At 45.8% G+C, this 20,042-nt stretch overlaps 2 protein-coding genes across 2 annotated transcripts in view; one reads left to right on the top strand and one right to left on the bottom strand.

Moving 5' to 3' along the window:
* The window catches only part of LOC137323450 (E3 ubiquitin-protein ligase MARCHF4-like), a 148,573-nt gene that overhangs the window by 54,061 nt on the left and 74,470 nt on the right, over window positions 1-20,042 (bottom strand). The window contains exon 3 of the mRNA XM_067986927.1: window positions 18,512-18,704. Coding sequence (XP_067843028.1) covers window positions 18,512-18,704 — 193 coding nt within the window. The remainder of the gene's footprint in view (window positions 1-18,511; window positions 18,705-20,042) is intronic.
* Window positions 1-20,042, top strand: part of xrcc5 (X-ray repair complementing defective repair in Chinese hamster cells 5) — a 487,392-nt gene that overhangs the window by 456,899 nt on the left and 10,451 nt on the right. The window lies entirely within an intron of this gene.

Below are 20,042 nucleotides of genomic sequence, written 5' to 3'. Positions count from 1 at the left end.
AAACTTACACAGTACACAAGGTACAACTTACACAGTGCACAAGGTACAACTTACACAGTGCACAAGGTACAAACTTACACAGTACTCAAGGTAAAATTTAAACAGTGCACAAGGTACAACTTACACAGTTCTGGTCACCACATTACAGGAAGGACGTAATTGCTCTGTAGAGAGTGCAGAGAAGATTTACAACAATGTTGCCAGGGCTTGAAAATTGCAGCTACGAGGAGAGATTGGATAGGCTGGGGTTGTTTTCCTTGGAGCAGAGGAGACTGAGGGGAGACTTGATTGAGGTGTACAAAATTATGAGGGGCCCAGATAGAGTAGACAGGATGTACCTGTTTCTCCTAGAATCATAGAATCATAGAATCATAGAAGTTACAACATGGAAACAGGCCCTTCGGCCCAACATGTCCATGTCGCCCAGTTTATACCACTAAGCTAGTCCCAATTGCCTGCACTTGGCCCATATCCCTCGATACCCATCTTCCCCATGTAACTGTCCAAATGCTTTTTAAAAGACAAAATTGTACCCGCCTCTACTACTGCCTCTGGCAGCTCGTTCCAGACACTCACCACCCTTTGAGTGAAAAAATTGCCCCTCTGGATCCTTTTGTATCTCTCCCCTCTCACCTTAAATCTGTGCCCCCTCGTTATAGACTCCCCTACCTTTGGGAAAAGATTTTGACTATCGACCTTATCTATGCCCCTCATTATTTTATAGACTTCTATAAGATCACCCCTTAACCTCCTACTCTCCAGGGAATAAAGTCCCAGTCTGTCTAACCTCTCCCTGTAAGTCAAACCATCAAGTCCCGGTAGCATCCTAGTAAATCTTTTCTGCACTCTTTCTAGTTTAATAATATCCTTTCTATAATAGGGTGACCAGAACTGTACACAGTATTCCAAGTGTGGCCTTACGAATGTCTTGTACAACTTCAACAAGACATCCCAACTCCTGTATTCAATGTTCTGACCAATGAAACCAAGCATGCTGAATGCCTTCTTCACCACCCTATCCACCTGTGACTCCACTTTCAAGGAGCTATGAATCTGTACTCCTAGATCTCTTTGTTCTATAACTCTCCCCAACGCCCTACCATTAACGGAGTAGGTCCTGGCCCGATTCGATCTACCAAAATGCATCACCTCACATTTATCTAAATTAAACTCCATCTGCCATTCATCGGCCCACTGGCCCAATTTATCAAGATCCCGTTGCAATCCTAGATAACCTTCTTCACTGTCCACAATGCCACCTAGCGGAGAGTTCAAGAACTAGAGGACATAGATTTAAGCTGATTGGCGGAAGGATTAGAGGGGACATGGGGAAAAACTTTTTTACCCAGAGGGTGGTGGGTGTATGGAATTCGCTGCCCGAATTGGTGGTAGAGGCAGGGACCCTCAACTCTTTTTAAAAATACCTGGACCTGCACCTAAAGTGCTGTAAGATGCAGGGCTACGGACCGGGTGCTGGAAGGTGGGATTAGAATGGGCACCTGGTTGTTCCTCGAGCCGGCGCGGACACGATGGGCCGAATGGCCCCCTCTGTGCTGTATCTTTTCTATGGTTCTATGGTTCTAGTACACAAGGTACAATTTACACTGTCACAAAGCATATTTTACACAGTCAGTGCAGAAGGTACAATTTCAGTGTACAAGGTACAAATTACAATGTCACAAGCTGCAACTTACACTGTCAGGCACAAGGTACAACTTACACGGTCAGTGTACAAGGTACAACTTACACTGTTAGTGCACAATGTACAACTTACACTGTTAGTGCACAATGTACAACTTACACTGTTAGTGCACAATGTACAACTTACACTGTTAGTGCACAATGTACAACTTACACGGCGTGCAAGAAACAATTTACATTGTCAGTTCACAAGGTACAAGTTATGTTGTGCACAAGGTGCAACTTACAGTGTGCACAAGGTACAACATACGCTGCGGTCAAGGTACAACTTACGCTGCGCACAAGGTACAACTTACGCTGCGCACAAAGTACAACTTACACTTTGCACAAATTACAATTTATTCTGCACACAAGTTACAACTTACACTGCGCACAAGGTACAACATAAGAAATAGGAGCAGGAGTAGGCCATAAGGCCCCTCGAGCCTGCTGCACCTTTCATAGGAACATAGGAACAGGGGTAGGCCATTCAGCCCCTCGTGCCTGCTCCGCCATTTGATAAGATCATGGCTGATCTGTGATCTAACTCCATATACCTGCCTTTGGTCCATATCCCATAATACCTTTGGTTGCCAAAAAGCTATCTATCTCAGATTTAAATTTAGCAATTGAGCGAGCACCAATTGCCGTTTGCGGAAGAGAGTTCCAAACTTCTACAACCCTTTGTGTGTAGAAATGTTTTCTAATCTCACTCCTGAAAGGTCTGGCGCTAATTTTTAGACTGTGCCCCCTACTCCTAGAATCCCCAACCAGCGGAAATAGTTTCTCTCTATCCACCCTATCTGTTCCCCTTAATATCTTATAAACTTCGATCAGAAGGTAAGATCATGGTAAGATCTTTCAGTAGGATCATGGCTGATCTTCAACCTCAACCCCGCCCAATCCCCATGTCCCCTGATTCCCCTAAAAATCTATCGATCTCAGTCTTGAAGATACTCAACGGCTGAGCATCCACAGCCCTCTGGGATAGAGAATTCCAAAGATTCACAATCCTCTGAGTGAAGAAATTTCTCCTCATCTCAGTCCTAAAGGGCCGACCCCTTATCCTGAGACTGTGTCCCCTAGTTCCAGACTCTCCAGCCAGGGGAAACAACCTCTCAGCATCTACCCTGTCAAGCCCCCTCAAAATCTTACATGTTTCAATGAGATCACCTCTCATTCTTCTAAACTCGAGAGATTGTAGGCCCATTCTACTCAATCTCTCCTCATAGGACAACCCTCTCTTCTCAGGAATTAATCTAGTGAACCTTCGCTGCACCGCCTCTAAGGCAAGTAAATCCTTCCTTAGATAAGAAGAATAAAACTGTACACAGTACTCCAGGTGAGGTCTCCCTAAAGCCCTGTACAATTGCAGCAAGACTTCCTTACTCAACCCCCTTGCAATAAAGACCGACATACCATTTGCCTTCCTAATTGCTTGCTGTATCTGCATGCTAACTTCTTGTGTTTCTTGTAGCAGAACACGCAAGTCTCTCTGAACACCAACATTTAATAGTTTCTCACCATTTGAAAAATATTCAGTTTTTCTATTCTTCCCACCAAAGTGAATAACCTCACATTTCCCCACATTATACTCCATCTGCCCCCTTCTTGCCCACTCACTTAACCTGTCTATATCCCTTTGCAGACTCTTTGTGTCCTCCTCACAGCTTACTTTCCCACCTAGCTTTGTATCGTCAGCAAATTTAGATGAAAGGACCGAGTGTAATGTATCCAAGTCATTAATATAGATTGTAAATAGCTGAGGCCCAAGCACTGATCCTTGCGGCACCCCACTAGTTACAGCCTGTCAACCTGAAAATGACCCGTTTATCCCCACTCTCTGTTTTCTGTCCGTTAACCAATCCTCTATCCATGCTAACCCCCAACCCCATGAGCCCTTATCTTGTGTAACAACCTTTTATGTGGCACCTTATCGAATGCCTTTTGAAAATCCAAATATACCACACCCACTGGTTCCCCTTTATCTACCCTGCTAGTTACATCCTCAAAAAACTCGAATAAATTTGCCAAACATGATTTCCCTTTCATAAAACCATGTTGACTCTGCCTAATCATATTATGATTTTCTAAGTGCCCTGTTACCACTTCCTTAATAATGGATTCCAGCATTTTCCCGATGATCGATGTCAGGCTAACTGGTCTGTAGTTCCCTGTTTTCTCTCTCCCTCCTTTCTTGAATAGCGGGGTCACATTTGCTACCTTCCAATCTGGTGGAACCGTTCTAGAATCTAGGGAATTCTGGAAGATCAGAACCAATGCGTCTACTATTCCTCACTAAGGAATTGGTACTCAGTAAAATAATGGGGCTCAAGGCGGATAAATCCCCTGGACCTGACGGCTGACATCCTAGGGTCTTGAGGGAAGTGGCAGTAGGGATTGTGGATGCTTTGGTAATAATTTTCCAAAATTCTCTGGACTCGGCAAAGGTCCCGGCAGATTGGAAAACTGCTAATGTAACACCGTTATTTAAAAAGGGTAGTAGGCAGAAGGCTGGAAATTATAGACCAGTTAGCCTAACATCTGTGGTGGGTAAAATTTTGGAGTCTATTATTAAGGAGACAGTAGCAGAACATTTGGATAAACATAATTTAATAGGACAAAGTCAGCATGGCTTTATGAAGGGGAAGTCATGTCTGACAAATTTGCTTGAGTTCTTTGAGGACATAACGTACAGAGTGGATAAAGGGGAACCAGTGGACGTAGTGTATTTAGACTTCCAGAAGGCATTCGACAAGGTGCCACATAAAAGATTATTGTTCAAGATAAAGAATCACTGGATTGGAGGTAATATTCTGGAATGGGTGGAGGATTGGTTATCTAACAGGAAGCAGAGAGTTGGGATAAATGGTACATTCTCGGACTGGCAACCAGTAGCCAGTGGTGTTCTGCAAGGGTTGGTGCTGGGTCCCCAACTCTTTACAATCTATATTAACGATTTGGAGGAGGGGACCAAGTATAACATATCAAAGTTTGCAGATGATACAAAGATGGGAGGGAAAGTGGAGAGTGAGGAGGACATAAAAAACCTACAGGGGGATATAGACAGGCTGGGTGAGTGGGCGGAGATTTGGCAGATGCAATACAATATTGGAAAATGTGAGGTTATGTTTGGCAGGAAAAATCAGAGAGCAAGTTATTATCTCAATGGCGAGAAACTGGAAAGTACTGCAGTACAAAGGGATCTGGGGGTCCTAGTGCAAGAAAATCAAAAAGTTAGTATGCAGGTGCAGCAGGTGATCAAGAAGGCCAACGGAATGTTGGCTTTTATTGCTAGGGGGATAGAATATAAAAACAGGGAGGTATTGCTGCAGTTATATAAGGTGTTGGTGAGACCGCACCTGGAATACTGCATACAGTTTTGGTGTCCATACTTAAGAAAAGACATACTTGCTCTCGAGGCAGTACAAAGAAGGTTCACTCGGTTAATCCCGGGGATGAGGGGGCGGACATATGAGGAGAGGTTGAGTAGATTGGGACTCTACTCATTGGAGTTCAGAAGAATGAGAGGCGATCTTATTGAAACATATAAGATTGTGAAGGGGCTTGATCGGGTGGATGCGGTAAGGATGTTCCCAAGGATGGGTGAAACTAGAACTAGGGGGCATAATCTTAGAATAAGGGGCTGCTCTTTCAAAACTGAGATGAGGAGAAACTTCTTCACTCAGAGGGTGGTAGGTCTGTGGAATTTGCTGCCCCAGGAAGCTGTGGAAGCTCCATCATTAAATAAATTTAAAACAGAAATAGACAGTTTCCTAGAAGTAAAGGGAATTAGGGGTTATGGGGAGCGGGCAGGAAATTGGACATGAATTTAGATTTGAGGTTAGGATCAGATCAGCCATGATCTTATTAAATGGCGGAGCAGGCTCGAGGGGCCGATTGGCCTACTCCTGCTCCTATTTCTTATGTTCTTATGTTCTGCAGCCACCTCTTTTAGAACTCTGGGATGTAGGTCATCAGGTCCAGGGGATTTATTGGCTTTTAGTCCCATGTGTTTCTGATGTACTTTTTCTCTACTGATATTAATTGCTTTAAGTTCCTCGCTCTCATGAGCCCCTCGGTTCCCCACTATTTCTGGTTTGCTTTTTGTTTCTTCTCTTGTGAAGTCAGATACAAAATATTCACTGATGGTATAAATTGAACAAACATACGAACATATGAAACTTACAGGCAGGAAAAGACCAGCCGGCCCATCAAGCCTGTCCCACACTAGGATGGCCGGACTATTATAAATAAACACTCCTTCCCTCCCCCGACCCCCCACTCTCACCCCCACCTTCACAGCCCCTCCCCCGACTCCCCACTCTCACCCCCACCCCCACAGCCCCTCCCCCGACCCCCCACTCTCACCCCCACCCCTACAGCCCCTCCCCCGACCCCCCACTCTCACCCCCACCCCCACAGCCCCTCCCCCGACCCCCCACTCCCACACCCACCCCCACACCCCCTCCCCCGACCCCCCACTCTCACCCCCACCCCCACAGCCCCTCCCCCGACCTCCCACTCTCACACCCACCCCCACACCCCCTCCCCCGACCCTCCACTCTCACTCCCACCCCGCAACCCCTCCCCCGACCTCCCACTCTCACACCCACCCCCACAGCCCCTCCCCCGACCTCCCACTCTCACACCCACACCCACAGCCCCTCCCCCCGACCTCACCCTCTCACACCCACCCCCACAGCCCCTCCCCCCGACCTCACCCTCTCACACCCACCCCCACAGCCCCTCCCCCCGACCTCACCCTCTCACCCCCACCCCCACAGCCCCTCCCCCCGACCTCACCCTCTCACACCCACCCCTTCAGTCATGTAATCTTCTGGGAGAGGCAAAAAATAGAAAAAACCCTGGGCCAATAAGGGAAAAAATACCCTGTAAAATTCCCCTCCACCCCGTCAGGTGATTGAAACCAGTCCAGGGGATCACACTGACCGAGTGTTATCTCTAAAGACACTGACCTTCTATATGATGCGATCTCTGTCCCAGTCCAGCTCCCTCCTGTAGGCGGAGAGTCGGCTCCCACCACACCAGCCGGCAACGCATTCCAGAGGCTCACTGCTCTCTGGGAAAAGAGGAACCGCCCAATATCCAGTCTATTCCCACTCTTCCATAGTTTAAACTCCCGTCCCCTGGTCCTCCCCAATCTGTTAAACTGAAATAGTCTATCAATGGTGATGCTATCCAGTCCTTTAATTATTTTCTAGCCCTCTATCAGGTCACCTCTAAGTCTACGCTGCTCTAAAGTAAATAGACCAAGGTCCTTGAGCCTATCTCAGGAGCTGAGGTTCTTTAAGCCGGGAATCATTCTTGTAGCTCTCTGGACCTTCTCCAAAGCCACTATATCACCCAACTTGTGGGGAAACCAAAACTGGACACAGTACTCTAGATACGGTCTGACCAGAGACCTGTAAAGTGTCAAAATGCTGTTCTGTACACGGACAGTGTAAGTTGGTCCTTGTGCACAGACAGTGTAAGTTGGTCCTTGTGCACGGACAGTGTAAGTTGCACCTTGTGCACGGACAGTATAAGTTGCACCTTGTGCACAGACAGTGTAAGTTGCACCTTGTGCACGGACAGTGTAAGTTGCACCTTGTGCACGGACAGTGTAAGTTGCACCTTGTGCACGGACAGTGTAAGTTGGTCCTTGTGCACGGACAGTATAAGTTGGTCCTTGTGCACGGACAGTGTAAGTTGGTCCTTGTGCACGGACAGTATAAGTTGGTCCTTGTGCACGGACAGTGTAAGTTGCACCTTGTGCACGGACAGTGTAAGTTGGTCCTTGTGCACGGACAGTGTAAGTTACACCTTGTGCACGGACAGTGTAAGTTGCACCTTGTGCACGGACAGTATAAGTTGTACCTTGTGCACGGACAGTATAAGTTGTACCTTGTGCACGGACAGTATAAGTTGTACCTCCGATTAGGTAGCGCATTGTAGACCCATGACTAAGGTCAGAGCATGTGGAGTCAGGGTACAGGTAGCACAATGGATAGCCATCTGGCTACAAAACAGAAAACAGAGAGTAGGGGTTAAGGGTAATTATTCAGACAGGCAAAAGGAGGGAAGTGGTGTTCCACAGGGATTGGTGCTGGGATCACTGTTGTTCACCATTTACATTAACAATTTGGATTTGGGAATCGGAAATACAATTTCAAAATTTGCAGACGACACCAAGTTGGCGGGTGTAGTTAATACAAAGGAAGAATGCGTCAATATACAAGAGAACATTAATAAACTTGCAGAATGGGCATGTAATTGGCAAATGAATTTCAATATAGATAAGTGTGAGATGAAACATTTTGATAGGGAGATTAAGGGGGCCACGTACTGCTTACATAGGATTGCATAGAATGTACAGCACAGAAACAGGCCATTCGGCCCAACAGGCCCAAGCAGTGTTTATGCTCCAACGAGCCTCCTCCCTCCCTTTTTCATTTCACCCTATCAACATATCCTTCAATTTCTTTTTCCCCCATGTGTTTATCTAACTTCCCCTTAAATGCATCTACACTGTTTGCCTCATCTACTCCTTGTGGGAGTGAGTTCCACATTCTCACCACTCTCTGGGTAAAGAAGTTTCTCCTGAATTCCCTATTGGATTTATTAGTGACTCTCTTATATTTATGGCCCCCTAGTTCTGGTCTCCCCCACAAGTGGAAACATCTCTACATCTACCCTATCGAACCCTTTCATAATCTTAAACACCTCTGTCAGGTCACACCTCAGACTTCTCTTTTCTAGAGAAAAGAGTCCCAGCCTGTTCAATCTTTCCAGATAAGTATATCCTCTCAGTTCTGGAATCATCCTTGTGAATCTTTTTTGCACCTTCTCCAGTGCCTCTGTATCCTTTTTGTAATATGGAGACCAGAACTGTGCACAGTACTCCAAGTGTGGTCTAACCAAGGTTCTATACAAGTTTAACATAACTTCTCTGCTTTTCAATTCTATCCCTTTAGAAATGAACCCCATTGCATGGTTTGCCTTTTTATGGCCTTATTAACCTGCTTGGATAATGAGAGTCTTAATGGGGTAGAGGAGCAGAGTGATCTGGGGGTACTGATACACAAATCACTAAAAGTAGCGACGCAGGTTAATAAGTCCATAAAAAAGCAAACCAAGCAATGGGGTTCATTTCTAAAGGGACAGAATTAAAAAGCAGAGAAGTTATGTTAAACTTGTATAGAATCTTGGTTAGACCACACTTGGAGTATTGTGAACAGTTCTGGTCTCCAGAGGCACTGGAGAGGGTAAAAAAAAGATTCACAAGGATGATACCGGAACTGAGAGGATATCCTTATCAGGAAAGATTGAACAGGCTGGGGCTCTTTTCTCTAGAAAAGACAAGGCCGCACCTGGAGTACTGTGAGCAGTTCTGGGCACCGCACCTTCGGAAGGACATATTGGCCTTGGAGGGAGTGCAGCGTAGGTTTACTAGAATGATACCCGGACTTCAAGGGTTAAGTTACGAGGAGCGATTACACAGATTGGGGTTGTATTCTCTAGAGTTTCGAAGGTTAAAGGGTGATCTGATCGAAGTTTATAAGATATTAAAGGGAACAGATAGGGTGGATAGAGAGAAACTATTTCCACTGGTTGGGGATTCTAGGAGTAGGGGGCACAGTCTAAAAATTAGAGCCAGACCTTTCAGGAGTGAGATTAGAAAACATTTCTACACACAAAGGGTGGTAGAAGTTTGGAACTCTCTTCCGCAAACGGCAATTGATACTAGCTCAATTGCTAAATTTAAATCTGAGATAGATAGCTTTTTGGCAACCACAGGTATTAAGGGATATGGGCCAAAGGCAGGTATATGGAGTTAGATCACAGATCAGTGATGATCTTATCAAATGGTGGAGCAGGCACAAGGGGCTGAATGGCCTACTCCTGTTCCTATGTTCCTAAGGCTGAGGTGTGACCTGACAGAGGTCCTTACGATTATGAGAGGGTTCGATAGGGTAGATGTAGAGAAGATGTTTCCACTTGTGGGGAAGACCAGAACTACAGGCCATAAATATAAGATAGTCACTTATAAAGACTGGGGCTCTTTTCTCCAGCAGTCTTTACAATAAAAGGGTGCGATAGGGTATACGTAGAGAAAATGTTTCCACTTGTGGGGGAGTCCAAAACTGGAATCATCATAGAAAGGTTACAGCATGGAAGGAGGCCATTCGGCCCATCGAGTCCATGCCGGCTATATGCAAGAGCAATCCAGCTAGTCCCACTCCCCCGCCCTTTCTCCGTAGCCCTGCAAATTTTTTCCAGTTCCCTTTTGAGGGCCATGATTGAATCTGCCTCCGCCACCCCCTCGGGCAGTGCATTCCAGATCCTAACCACTCGCTGGGTAAAAAAGTTTTCCCTCATGTCACCTTTGGTTCTTTTGCCAATCACCTTAAATCTGTGTCCTCTGGTCCTTGACCTTCTGCCAATGGGAACAGTTTCTCTCTATCTACTCTGTCTAGACCCTTCATGATTTTGAACACCTCGATCAAATCTCCTCGCAACCGTCTCTGTTCGAAGGAGAACAATCCCAGCTTCTCCAGTCTATCCACGTAACTAAAGTCCCTCATCCCTGGAATCATTCTAGTAAATCTCTTCTGCACCCTCTCTAAGGCCTTCACATCTTTCCTAAAGTGCGGTGCCCAGAACTGGACACAATATTCCAGTTGTGGGTGAATCAGTGTTTTATAAAGGTTCATCATGACTTCCATATTTTTGTACTCTATGCCTCTATTTATAAAGCCCAGAATCCCGTATGCTTTTTTAACTGCTTTCTCAACCTGCCCTGCCACCTTCGACGATTTGTGCACATATACCCCCAGATCTCTCTGTTCCTGGAACCTCTTTTAGGGTTGTGCCCTCTAGTTTATATTGCCTCTCCTCGTTCTTCCTACTGAAATGTATCACTTCGCATTTTTCTGTGTTAAACTTCATCTGCCACGTGTCCGCCCATGCCACAGCCTGTCTATATCCTCTTGAAGTCTATCACTATCCTCTTTACTGTTTACAACCCTTCCAAGTTTTGTGCCATCTGCAAATATTGAAATTGTACCCTGTACACCCAAGTCCAATTCATTAATATATATCAAGAAAAGCAGTGGTCCCAGCACCGACCCCTGGAGAACACCACTGTACACCTCCCTCCAGTCCGAAAAACAACCGTTCACCACTACTCTCTGTTTCCTGTCCCTTCGCCAATTCTGTATCCATGTTGCTACTGCCCCCTTTATTCCATGGGCCGCAATCTTGATGATAAGCCTACCGTGCGGCACTTTATCAAACAATTTTTGAAAGTCCATATACACCACATCAACCGCATTGCCCTCATACAAAACCCTGGTTAGACCGCACCTGGAGTACTGTGAGCAGTTCTGGGCACCGCACCTTCGGAAGGACATATTGGCCTTGGAGGGAGTGCAGCGTAGGTTTACTAGAATGATACCCGGACTTCAAGGGTTAAGTTACAAGGAGGGATTACACAGATTGGGGTTGTATTCTCTACAGTTTCGAAGGTTAAAGGGTGATCTGATCGAAGTTTATGAGATATTAAGGGGAACGGATAGGGTGGATAGAGAGAAACTATTTCCGCTGGTTGGGGATTCTAGGAGTAGGGGGCACAGTCTAAAAATTAGAGCCAGACCTGTCAGGCGCGAGATTAGAAAACATTTCTACACACAAAGGGCTGTAGAAGTTTGGAACTCTCTTCCGCAAACGGCAATTGATACTAGCTCAATTGCTAAATTTAAATCTGAGATTGATAGCTTTTTGGCAACCAAAGGTATTATGGGATATGGGCCAAAGGCAGGTATATGGAGTTAGATCACAGATCAGCCATGATCTTATCAAATGGCGGAGCAGGCACGAGGGGCTGAATGGCCTACTCCTGTTCCTATGTTCCTATGTTCCTATCTACCCTCTCTGTTACCTCATCAAAAAACTCTATCAGGTTATTTAAATACGATTTGCCTTTAACAAATCTGTGCTGGCTTTCCCTTATCAATCCACACTCATCCAAGTGACTGTTAATTCTGTCCCGGATTATTGTTTCTAAAATTTTCTCCACCACTGAGGTTAAACTGACTGGCCTGTAGTTGCTGGGTTTATCCTTACACCCTTTTTTGAACAGGGGTGTAATATTTGCAATTCTCCAGTCCTCTGGCACCATCTCCGTATCTATGGATGTTTGAAAGATTATGGCCAGTACCTCCGCAATTTCCACCCTTACTTCCCTCAGCAACCTAGGATGCATCCCATCCGGACCGGGTGACTTATCTACTTTAAGTACAGCCAGCCTTTCAAGTACCTCTTCTTTATCAATTTTTAGCCCATCCAGTATCTCAACTATATTTTCCTTTACTGAGACTCTGGCAGCATCTTCTTACTTGGTAAAGACAGATGCAAAGTACTCATTTAGTACCTTGGCCATCCCTTCTGCCTCCATGAGTAGATCTCCTTTTTGGTCCCTAATCAGTCCCACCCCTCCTCTTACTACCCGTTTACTGTTTACATGCCTGTAGAAGATTTTTGGATTCCCTTTTATGTTGGCTGCCAGTCTATTCTCATACTCTCTCTTTGCCCCTCTTATTTCCTTTTTCACTTCCCCTCTGAACTTTCTGTATTCAGCCTGGTTCTCACTTGTGTTATCAACCTGATGTCTGTCTTATGCCCCTTTTTTCTGCTTCATCTTACTCTCTATCTCTTTTGTCATCCAGAGAGCTCTGGCTTTTGTTGCCCTACCTTTCCCCCTCGTGGGAATATATCTAGACTGTACCCGAACCATCTCCTCTTTAAAGGCCGCCCACTGTTCAATTACAGTTTTGCCTGCCGATCTTGGATTCCAATTTACCCGGGTCAGATCTGTTCTCATCCCATTGAAATTGGCCTTGGTTAGGAAATTGGCTGAGTGGCTGGAGACAGAGATTAGGAATAATGGGCAGGTGCTCAAATTGGCAGGATTTGACTCGTGGAGTCCCACAGGGATCTGTGTTGGGGCCTCAGCTACTCACTCTATTTATTAACGACTTAGATGATGGGAAAGAGAGCCACATATCCAAGTTTGCCGATGACACAAAGATAGGCAGCATTGTAAGCAGTGTAAATGGAAGCATAAAATTACACAGAGATATTAATAGATTAAATGAATGGGCAAAACTGTGGCAAATGGATTTCAATGTAGGCAAGTGTGAGGTCACCCACTTTGGACCCAAAAAGAATCAATCAGAGTACTTTCTAAATGGTGAAAAGCTCGAAACAGTGGAGGTCCAGAGACTCGGGGTCCATGCACATAGATCATTAAAATGTAATGGACAGGTACAGAAAATAATCAAAAAGGCTAATGGAATGCTGGCCTTTATATCTAGAGGCTAGAGTACAAGGGGGCAGAAGTTATGCTGCAGCTATACAAAACCCTGGTTAGACCGCACCTGGAGGACTGTGTTTAGTTCTGGGCTTCGCACCTTAGGTATGAAATATTGGCGTTGGAGGGAGTGCTGCGTAGATTTACTAAAATGATACCTGGACTCCAAGGGTTATATTATGAGGAGAGATTACACAAACTAGGGTTGTATTTCCTGGAATTTAGAAGATTAAGGGGTGATTTTGATCAAAGTTTTCAAGATATTAAGGGGAACTGATAGGGTAGATAGAGAGAAACCGTTTCCGCTGGTTGGGGAGTCTGGACTAGGGGACATAGCCTGAAAATTAGAACCAGGACTTTCAGGAGTGAAGTGAGGAAACATTTCTACACATGAAGGGTGGGAGAAGTTTGGAACTCTCTTCAGCAAACGGCAGTTGATACTAGCTCAATTGTTAATTTTAAATCTGCGATTGATAGATTTTTGTTAACCAAAGGTATTAAGGGATATGGGGCTAAGGTGGGTATATGGAGTTAGGTCACAGATCAGCCATGATCTCATTGAATGGTGGAACAGGCTCGAGGGGCTAACTGGCCTCCTCCTGTTCCTATGTTCCCCTATTAATAAAGCTGAGGATCCCATATGCTTTTTTAAAAGTCATTTTGAATGATTCGATTGGTTCACCAACACACCATGACAGACAACTCATTGTATTGGGAAATGCTATGAGAAGATGATTACATCGGAATTTTCAATGTTAAATGTTGACACAGAAGCATGACCAAAAATTGTGACAACAGGAAGTGTGGTTTGTGAAAACAGGCAGTGTGGTTTTACAAAGAATTACATAGAAAGTACAGCACAGAAACAGGCCATTCGGCCCAACAGGTCCATGCCGGTGTTTATTCTTCACAAGGGCCTCCTCTCTCTCTACTTCATCTCACCCGATCAGCATATCCATCTATTTCTTTCTCCCTCTTGTGGTTTATCTAGTTTCCCCTTAAATGTATCTATGCTAGTCACCTCAACTGTTCCTTGTGGGACCGAGTTCCACACTCTCACCATTCTCCGGGTAAAGAAGTTTCTCCTGAATTCCCTATTAGACTTATTAGTGACTATCTTATATTTATGGCCCCTGGTCCTAGTCTCCCCCACAAGTGGAAACATCTTCTCCACATCTACCCTATCAACCCTTTCATAATCTTAAAGACCTCGATCAGGTTACTCTGAGGACTGAGGACTGAGGACACCATCCAACGTGTTGTGTGGCACTACCACCGTGCTAAATGGGATAGATTCAGAACAGATCTAGCAGCTCAAAACTGGGCATCCATGAGGCGCTGTGGGCCATCAGCAGCAGCAGAATTGTATTCCAGCACAATCTGTAACCTCATGGCCCGGCATATTCCTCACTCTACCATTACCAACAAGCCAGGGGATCAACCCTGGTTCAATGAGGAGTGTAGAAGAGCATGCCAGGAGCAGCACCAGGCGTACCTAAAAATGAGGTGCCAACCTGGTGAAGCTACAACTCAGGACTGCATGCATGCTAAACAGCGGAAGCAACATGCTATAGACAGAGCTAAGCGATTCCACAACCAACGGATCAGATCAAAGCTCTGCAGTCCTGCCACATCCAGTCGTGAATGGTGGTGGACAATTAAACAACTAACGGGAGGAGGAGGCTCTGCAAACATCCCCATTCTCAATGATGGCGGAGTCCAGCACGTGAGTGCAAAAGACAAGGCTGAAGCGTTTGCAACCATCTTCAGCCAGAAGTGCCGAGTGGATGATCCATCTCAGCCTCCTCCCGATATCCCCACCATCACGGAAGCCAGTCTTCAGCCAATTCGATTCACTCCACGTGAAATCAAGAAACGGCTGAGTGCACTGGATACAACAAAGGCTATGGGCCCCGACAACATCCCAGCTGTAGTGCTGAAGACTTGTGCTCCAGAACTAGCTGCGCATCTAGCCAAGCTGTTCCAGTACAGCGACAACACTGGCATCCACCCGACAATGTGGAAAATTGCCCAGGTATGTCCTGTCCACAAAAAGCAGGACAAATCCAATCCGGCCAATTACCGCCCCATCAGTCTACTCTCAATCATCAGCAAAGTGATGGAAGGTGTCGTCGACAGTGCTATCAAGTGACATTTACTCACCAATAACCTGCTCACCGATGCTCAGTTTGGGTTCCGCCAGGACCACTCGGCTCCAGACCTCATTACAGCCTTGGTGCAAACATGGACAAAAGAGCTGAATTCCAGAGGTGAGGTGAGAGTGACTGCCCTTGACATCAAGGCAGCATTGACCGAGTGTGGCACCAAGGAGCCCTAGTAAAATTGAAGTCAATGGGAATCAGGGGGAAAACTCTCCAGTGGCTGGAGTCATACCTAGCACAAAGGAAGATGGTAGTGGTTGTTGGAGGCCAATCATCTCAGCCCCAGGACATTGCTGCAGGAGTTCCTCAGGGCAGTGTCCGAGGCCCAACAATCTTCAGCTGCTTCATCAATGACCTTCCCTCCATCATAAGGTCTGAAATTGGGATGTTCGCTGATGATTGCACAGTGTTCAGTTCCATTCGTGACCCCTCAAATAATGAAGCAGTCCGAGCCCGCATGCAGCAAGACCTGGACAACATCCAGGCTTGGGCTCATAAGTGGCAAGTAACATTCGTGCCAGACAAGTGCCAGGCAATGACCATCTCCAACAAGAGAGAGTCTAACCACCTCCCCTTGACATTCAACGGCATTACCATCGCCGAATCCCCCACCATCAACATCCTGGGGGTCACCATTGACCAGAAACTTAACTGGACCAGCCACATAAATACTGTGGCTACAAGAGCAGGTTAGAGGCTGGGTATCCTGCAGTGAGTGACTCACCTCCTGACTTCCCAAAGCCTTTCTACCATATACAAGGCACAAGTCAGGAGTGTGATGGAATACTCAAGAAGCTCGACACCATCCAGGACTAAGCAGCCCGCTTGATTGGCACCCCATCCACAACCCTAAACATTCACTCCCTTCACCACCGGTGCACTGTGGCTGCAGTGTGTACCATCCACAGGATGCACTGCAGCAACTCGCCAAGGCTTCTTCGACAGCACCTCCCAAATTCGCGACCTCTACCACCTAGAAGAACAAGGGGAGCAGGCACATGGGAACAACACCACCTGCACGTTCCCCTCCAAGTCACACACCATCCCGACTTGGAAATATATCGCCGTTCCTTCATTGTCGCTGGGTCAAAATCCTGGAACTCCCTTCCTAACAACACTGTGGGAGAACCTTCATCATACAGACTGCAGCGGTTCAAGAAGGCGGCTCACCACCACCTTCTCAACGTCAATTACGGATGGGCAATAAATGCCGGCCTCGCCAGCAATGCCCAAATTCCATGAATGAATAAAAAATAACTCGTCAGCCTTCTGTTTTATAGAGAAAGGAGCCTCAGCCTGATCAATCTTTCCTGATAGGTATATCCTCTTAGTCCTGGAATCATCCTTGTAAATATTTTTGCACCTTCTCCAGTCCCTCTATATCGTTTTTGTGATATGGAGACCCGAGCTGTTCACAGTACTCCAAGTGTGGTCAAACCAAGATTCTATACAAGTTTAACATAACTTCTCTGCTTTTCAATTCTACCCCTCTAGAAATGAACCCCAGTGCTTGGCTTGCTTCTTTTATGGACTTATTAACCTAAGTGGCTACTTTCAGTGATTTATATATCCGTACCCCCAGATCCCTCTGCTCCTCTACCCCATTTAGACTCTTATACTCCTTGGATTATGTGGCCTCCTTATTCTTGTTATCAAAATGTAATCCCTCACACCTATCTGTATTGAAATTTATTTGCCTATTACACGCCCATTATTAATGTCCCCTTGTATTTTGTCACAGTCCTCCTCAATCTTAACTATACCCCTCAATTTGGTGTCGTCCAAAATTTTGAAATTGTACTTCCGATTCCTGAGTCCAAATCGTTGATGTAAATGGTGAACAACAGTGGTCCCAGCACCGATCCCTGTGGAACACCACTTCCCACCTTTTGCCAGTCTGAGTAACTACCCTTAACCCCTACTCTCAGTTTTCTGTTTTGTAGCCAGTTAGCTATCCATTCCGCTACATTTCCCCTGACTCCACATGCTCTGACTTTAGTTATGAGTCTATGGTACCTTTTGAAGGCCTTTTGAAAATCCAAATATATTACATCTACTGCATTATCCTTGTCTACATAATTGCTTTAGAGGCGGTTCAGAGAAGGTTCATTCGCCTGATTCCTGGGATGAGGGAGTTATCTTATGAGGAAAGGTTGGACAAGTTGGGCCTGTACACACTGGAGTTTAGAAAGGGTCGATGATGAGAGGTGATCTTATTGAAACATATAAGATCCTGAGAGGACTAGAAGGGGTAGATGCTGAGAGGATGTTTCCCCTTGTGGGAGAGACTAGAACTCGGGGCCACAGTTTAAAAATAAGGGGTCTCCCATTTAAGATGGAGATGAGGAGAAATTTTTTCTCTCAGAGGGTGGTGAGTCTGTGGAACTCCCTTCCCCAGAGAGCGGGGGAGGCAGGGTCACTGAATATTTTTAAGGCTGAGTTAAATAGATTCCTGATTAACAAGGGAGTCAAAGGTTATAGTAGGTAGACAGGAAAGTAGGGTTGAGGTCACAATCAGATCAGCCATGATCTTATCAAATGGCAGAGCAGCTCGAGGGGCCGAATGGCCTACTCCTGCTCTTAATTCGTATGTTAGTATCTACTCTTTCTGTTACTTCTTCAAAGAATTCAATAAGGTTGGTCAAGTATGACCTTTCTTTGAGAAATCCAAGCTGACTATTCTTTATTATATATTTGGTTTCTAGATGTTTTTCTATTACATCTTTCAGTAAAGATTCCAGGTTTGTGACAGCAGGAAGTGCATGCGTATGCAGTATTTTTAGTGATTCTATAATAGATGCATTATATACAGCAGCTTGCACCTCTGTATATGGACAGTATATTAAACACAATACCACACAGCTGTGTGCAGTCGTCCACGTCCCGGATTGTGGGAAAAGCCCAATTGGTTCACTGATGCCTTTTACAGAAGGGAATGTGTTGCTGATACCCATTCTGGTCGACATGAGAGTTCAGTCCCCACTTTATGGTTAATTCTTAATGCCCTCTGAAGTGGTGTGACAAGTTTTCAGAGGTAACTACTGATGGGCAATAAATGTGGCCTTCCTGTGTGCCTTGTATGTGAGACTGTCAATTATGGACAGTTTTGTTCCATCCACCAGGGACTGGGATTGAGACTTCCCAAATTTATTTCAAGTTTCCTCCTTGCACCCAACAGATTACGATCTTGTTCCCAGAGATGGAAGTCCAATGGCCAACTCACTCACACTAAACCCCTCCCTTCCATCCGTTTGGCTGATATTATTTACACAGAGACTCAGTAATGAGGACCTACCGATGCAGACAATGTCCATGAATCCGTACATTGCATAGCAGATCTGGAAGAGCAGGTCCTGTCTCTGCCACTTTGCCGATGGGCTGATTGTTGACCAGATGAGCCAAGAAATGCTTGCGATAAGGAACAGGGAGCCGAGGATCGCAGCTGCGATCTGAACTCTCTCAATCACCGTCAGGGATATTGCCTGCCACTGGGGGAGGGAGCAGAAAGCTGTCAAACTCTTTATTGAAGGTTGTTACAGGAGGAGACTCTAATGTGCAGAGTAATGAGGGTCATTTTTATTTGACAGTATATTTCATAGCTTGCTTACATAACACACACTAACGTCACAGCTGCACAATCAGGAATAACCACCTATATTTACGTAGCATAAAATGTAAAAACAAGCAGCGGTGTAAGGATCAACAAAATGCAGAGCCAAAGAAGGAAAGATTCAGAGGGGTAACCAAAGGCTTGGCCAAAGAGGAAAAAAGAGAGGGAGGCAGAGAGGTTTAGGGAGGGAATTTCAGAGCAAAAGACCTAGGCAGCTGAAGGCACGGCCACCAATGACCAGGCGAAGGGAGATGGGTGTGGACAAGAGGTAGGAATCAGAGCAATAGAGAGTTTGTGGATGGTTGTAGGGCTGGAGGAGGTTACAGAGATAGAGTGGCGAGGATTTAAACACAAGGATGAGAATTTTAAATTCGAGCACTTGGGGAACCAGGAACCAATGTAGGTCAGTGAGGACAGGGGTGATGGGAGAATGGGACTTGGTGTAGGATAGGATACGGGCAGCAGAGTTTTTATATGTGCTGAAGTTTAGAGAGTAGAGGCTGAAAAGCTGACCAGAAGAGCATTGGAATAACCTGGAGGTGACAAAGGCATGGATGCAAGCATTTTGAGTGGAACAAGCTTGAGGGGCTGAATGGTCTACTCCTCTTCCTATGTTCCTATCAGCAAAAGATTAGCTGAGGCAGGGCCGGAGATGGGCAATGTTAAGGAGGTGGAAATAGGCGGCCTTGGTGATGGAGAGGATATGGGGTCAGGAGGTCAGCTCAGGGTCAATCAGGAAGCCGAGGTTCTGAACAGTCTGGTTCAGATAATCAGAGAGTTGTTCATGGCTTTAGATTCAGGGTTGTGGGAGGGACAGAAATGTGTTTGGAGGGATTCAAACAGGGAGTGCAGGAGAGGTGGGCATCGATCTAGCATGTGAGAAAATGTTTAAGGAGAGGAAAGGGAGGTTGAAGATGGAATGGCAGTTAGTGAAGACAGAAGCGTCAAGGGTGGGATTTTTACAGAGTGGGGTGATGACAGACATTTTAAAAAGGAGGGGACAGTACCTGAGGAGAGGGAACCATTTACAATATTTGTTAGCATGGGGGCCAGGAAGGGTAGTTGAGTGGTCAGCAGTTAAGTGGGAATAGGGTCAAGGGGGCAGGAGGTAGATTTCATGGATAAAATGAGCTCAGAAAGGGCACGACGGTAGATGGTGCAGGGCTAGGGTAAGGGAGGTTTGGCTTCATGGGCAAGTGGAAGGGCGGGAGCCACA

This window comes from Heptranchias perlo, chromosome 7 (assembly GCF_035084215.1).
Source record: "Heptranchias perlo isolate sHepPer1 chromosome 7, sHepPer1.hap1, whole genome shotgun sequence".
NCBI lineage: Eukaryota > Metazoa > Chordata > Chondrichthyes > Hexanchiformes > Hexanchidae > Heptranchias > Heptranchias perlo.
This window is presented reverse-complemented; position numbering and strand designations above follow the sequence as displayed.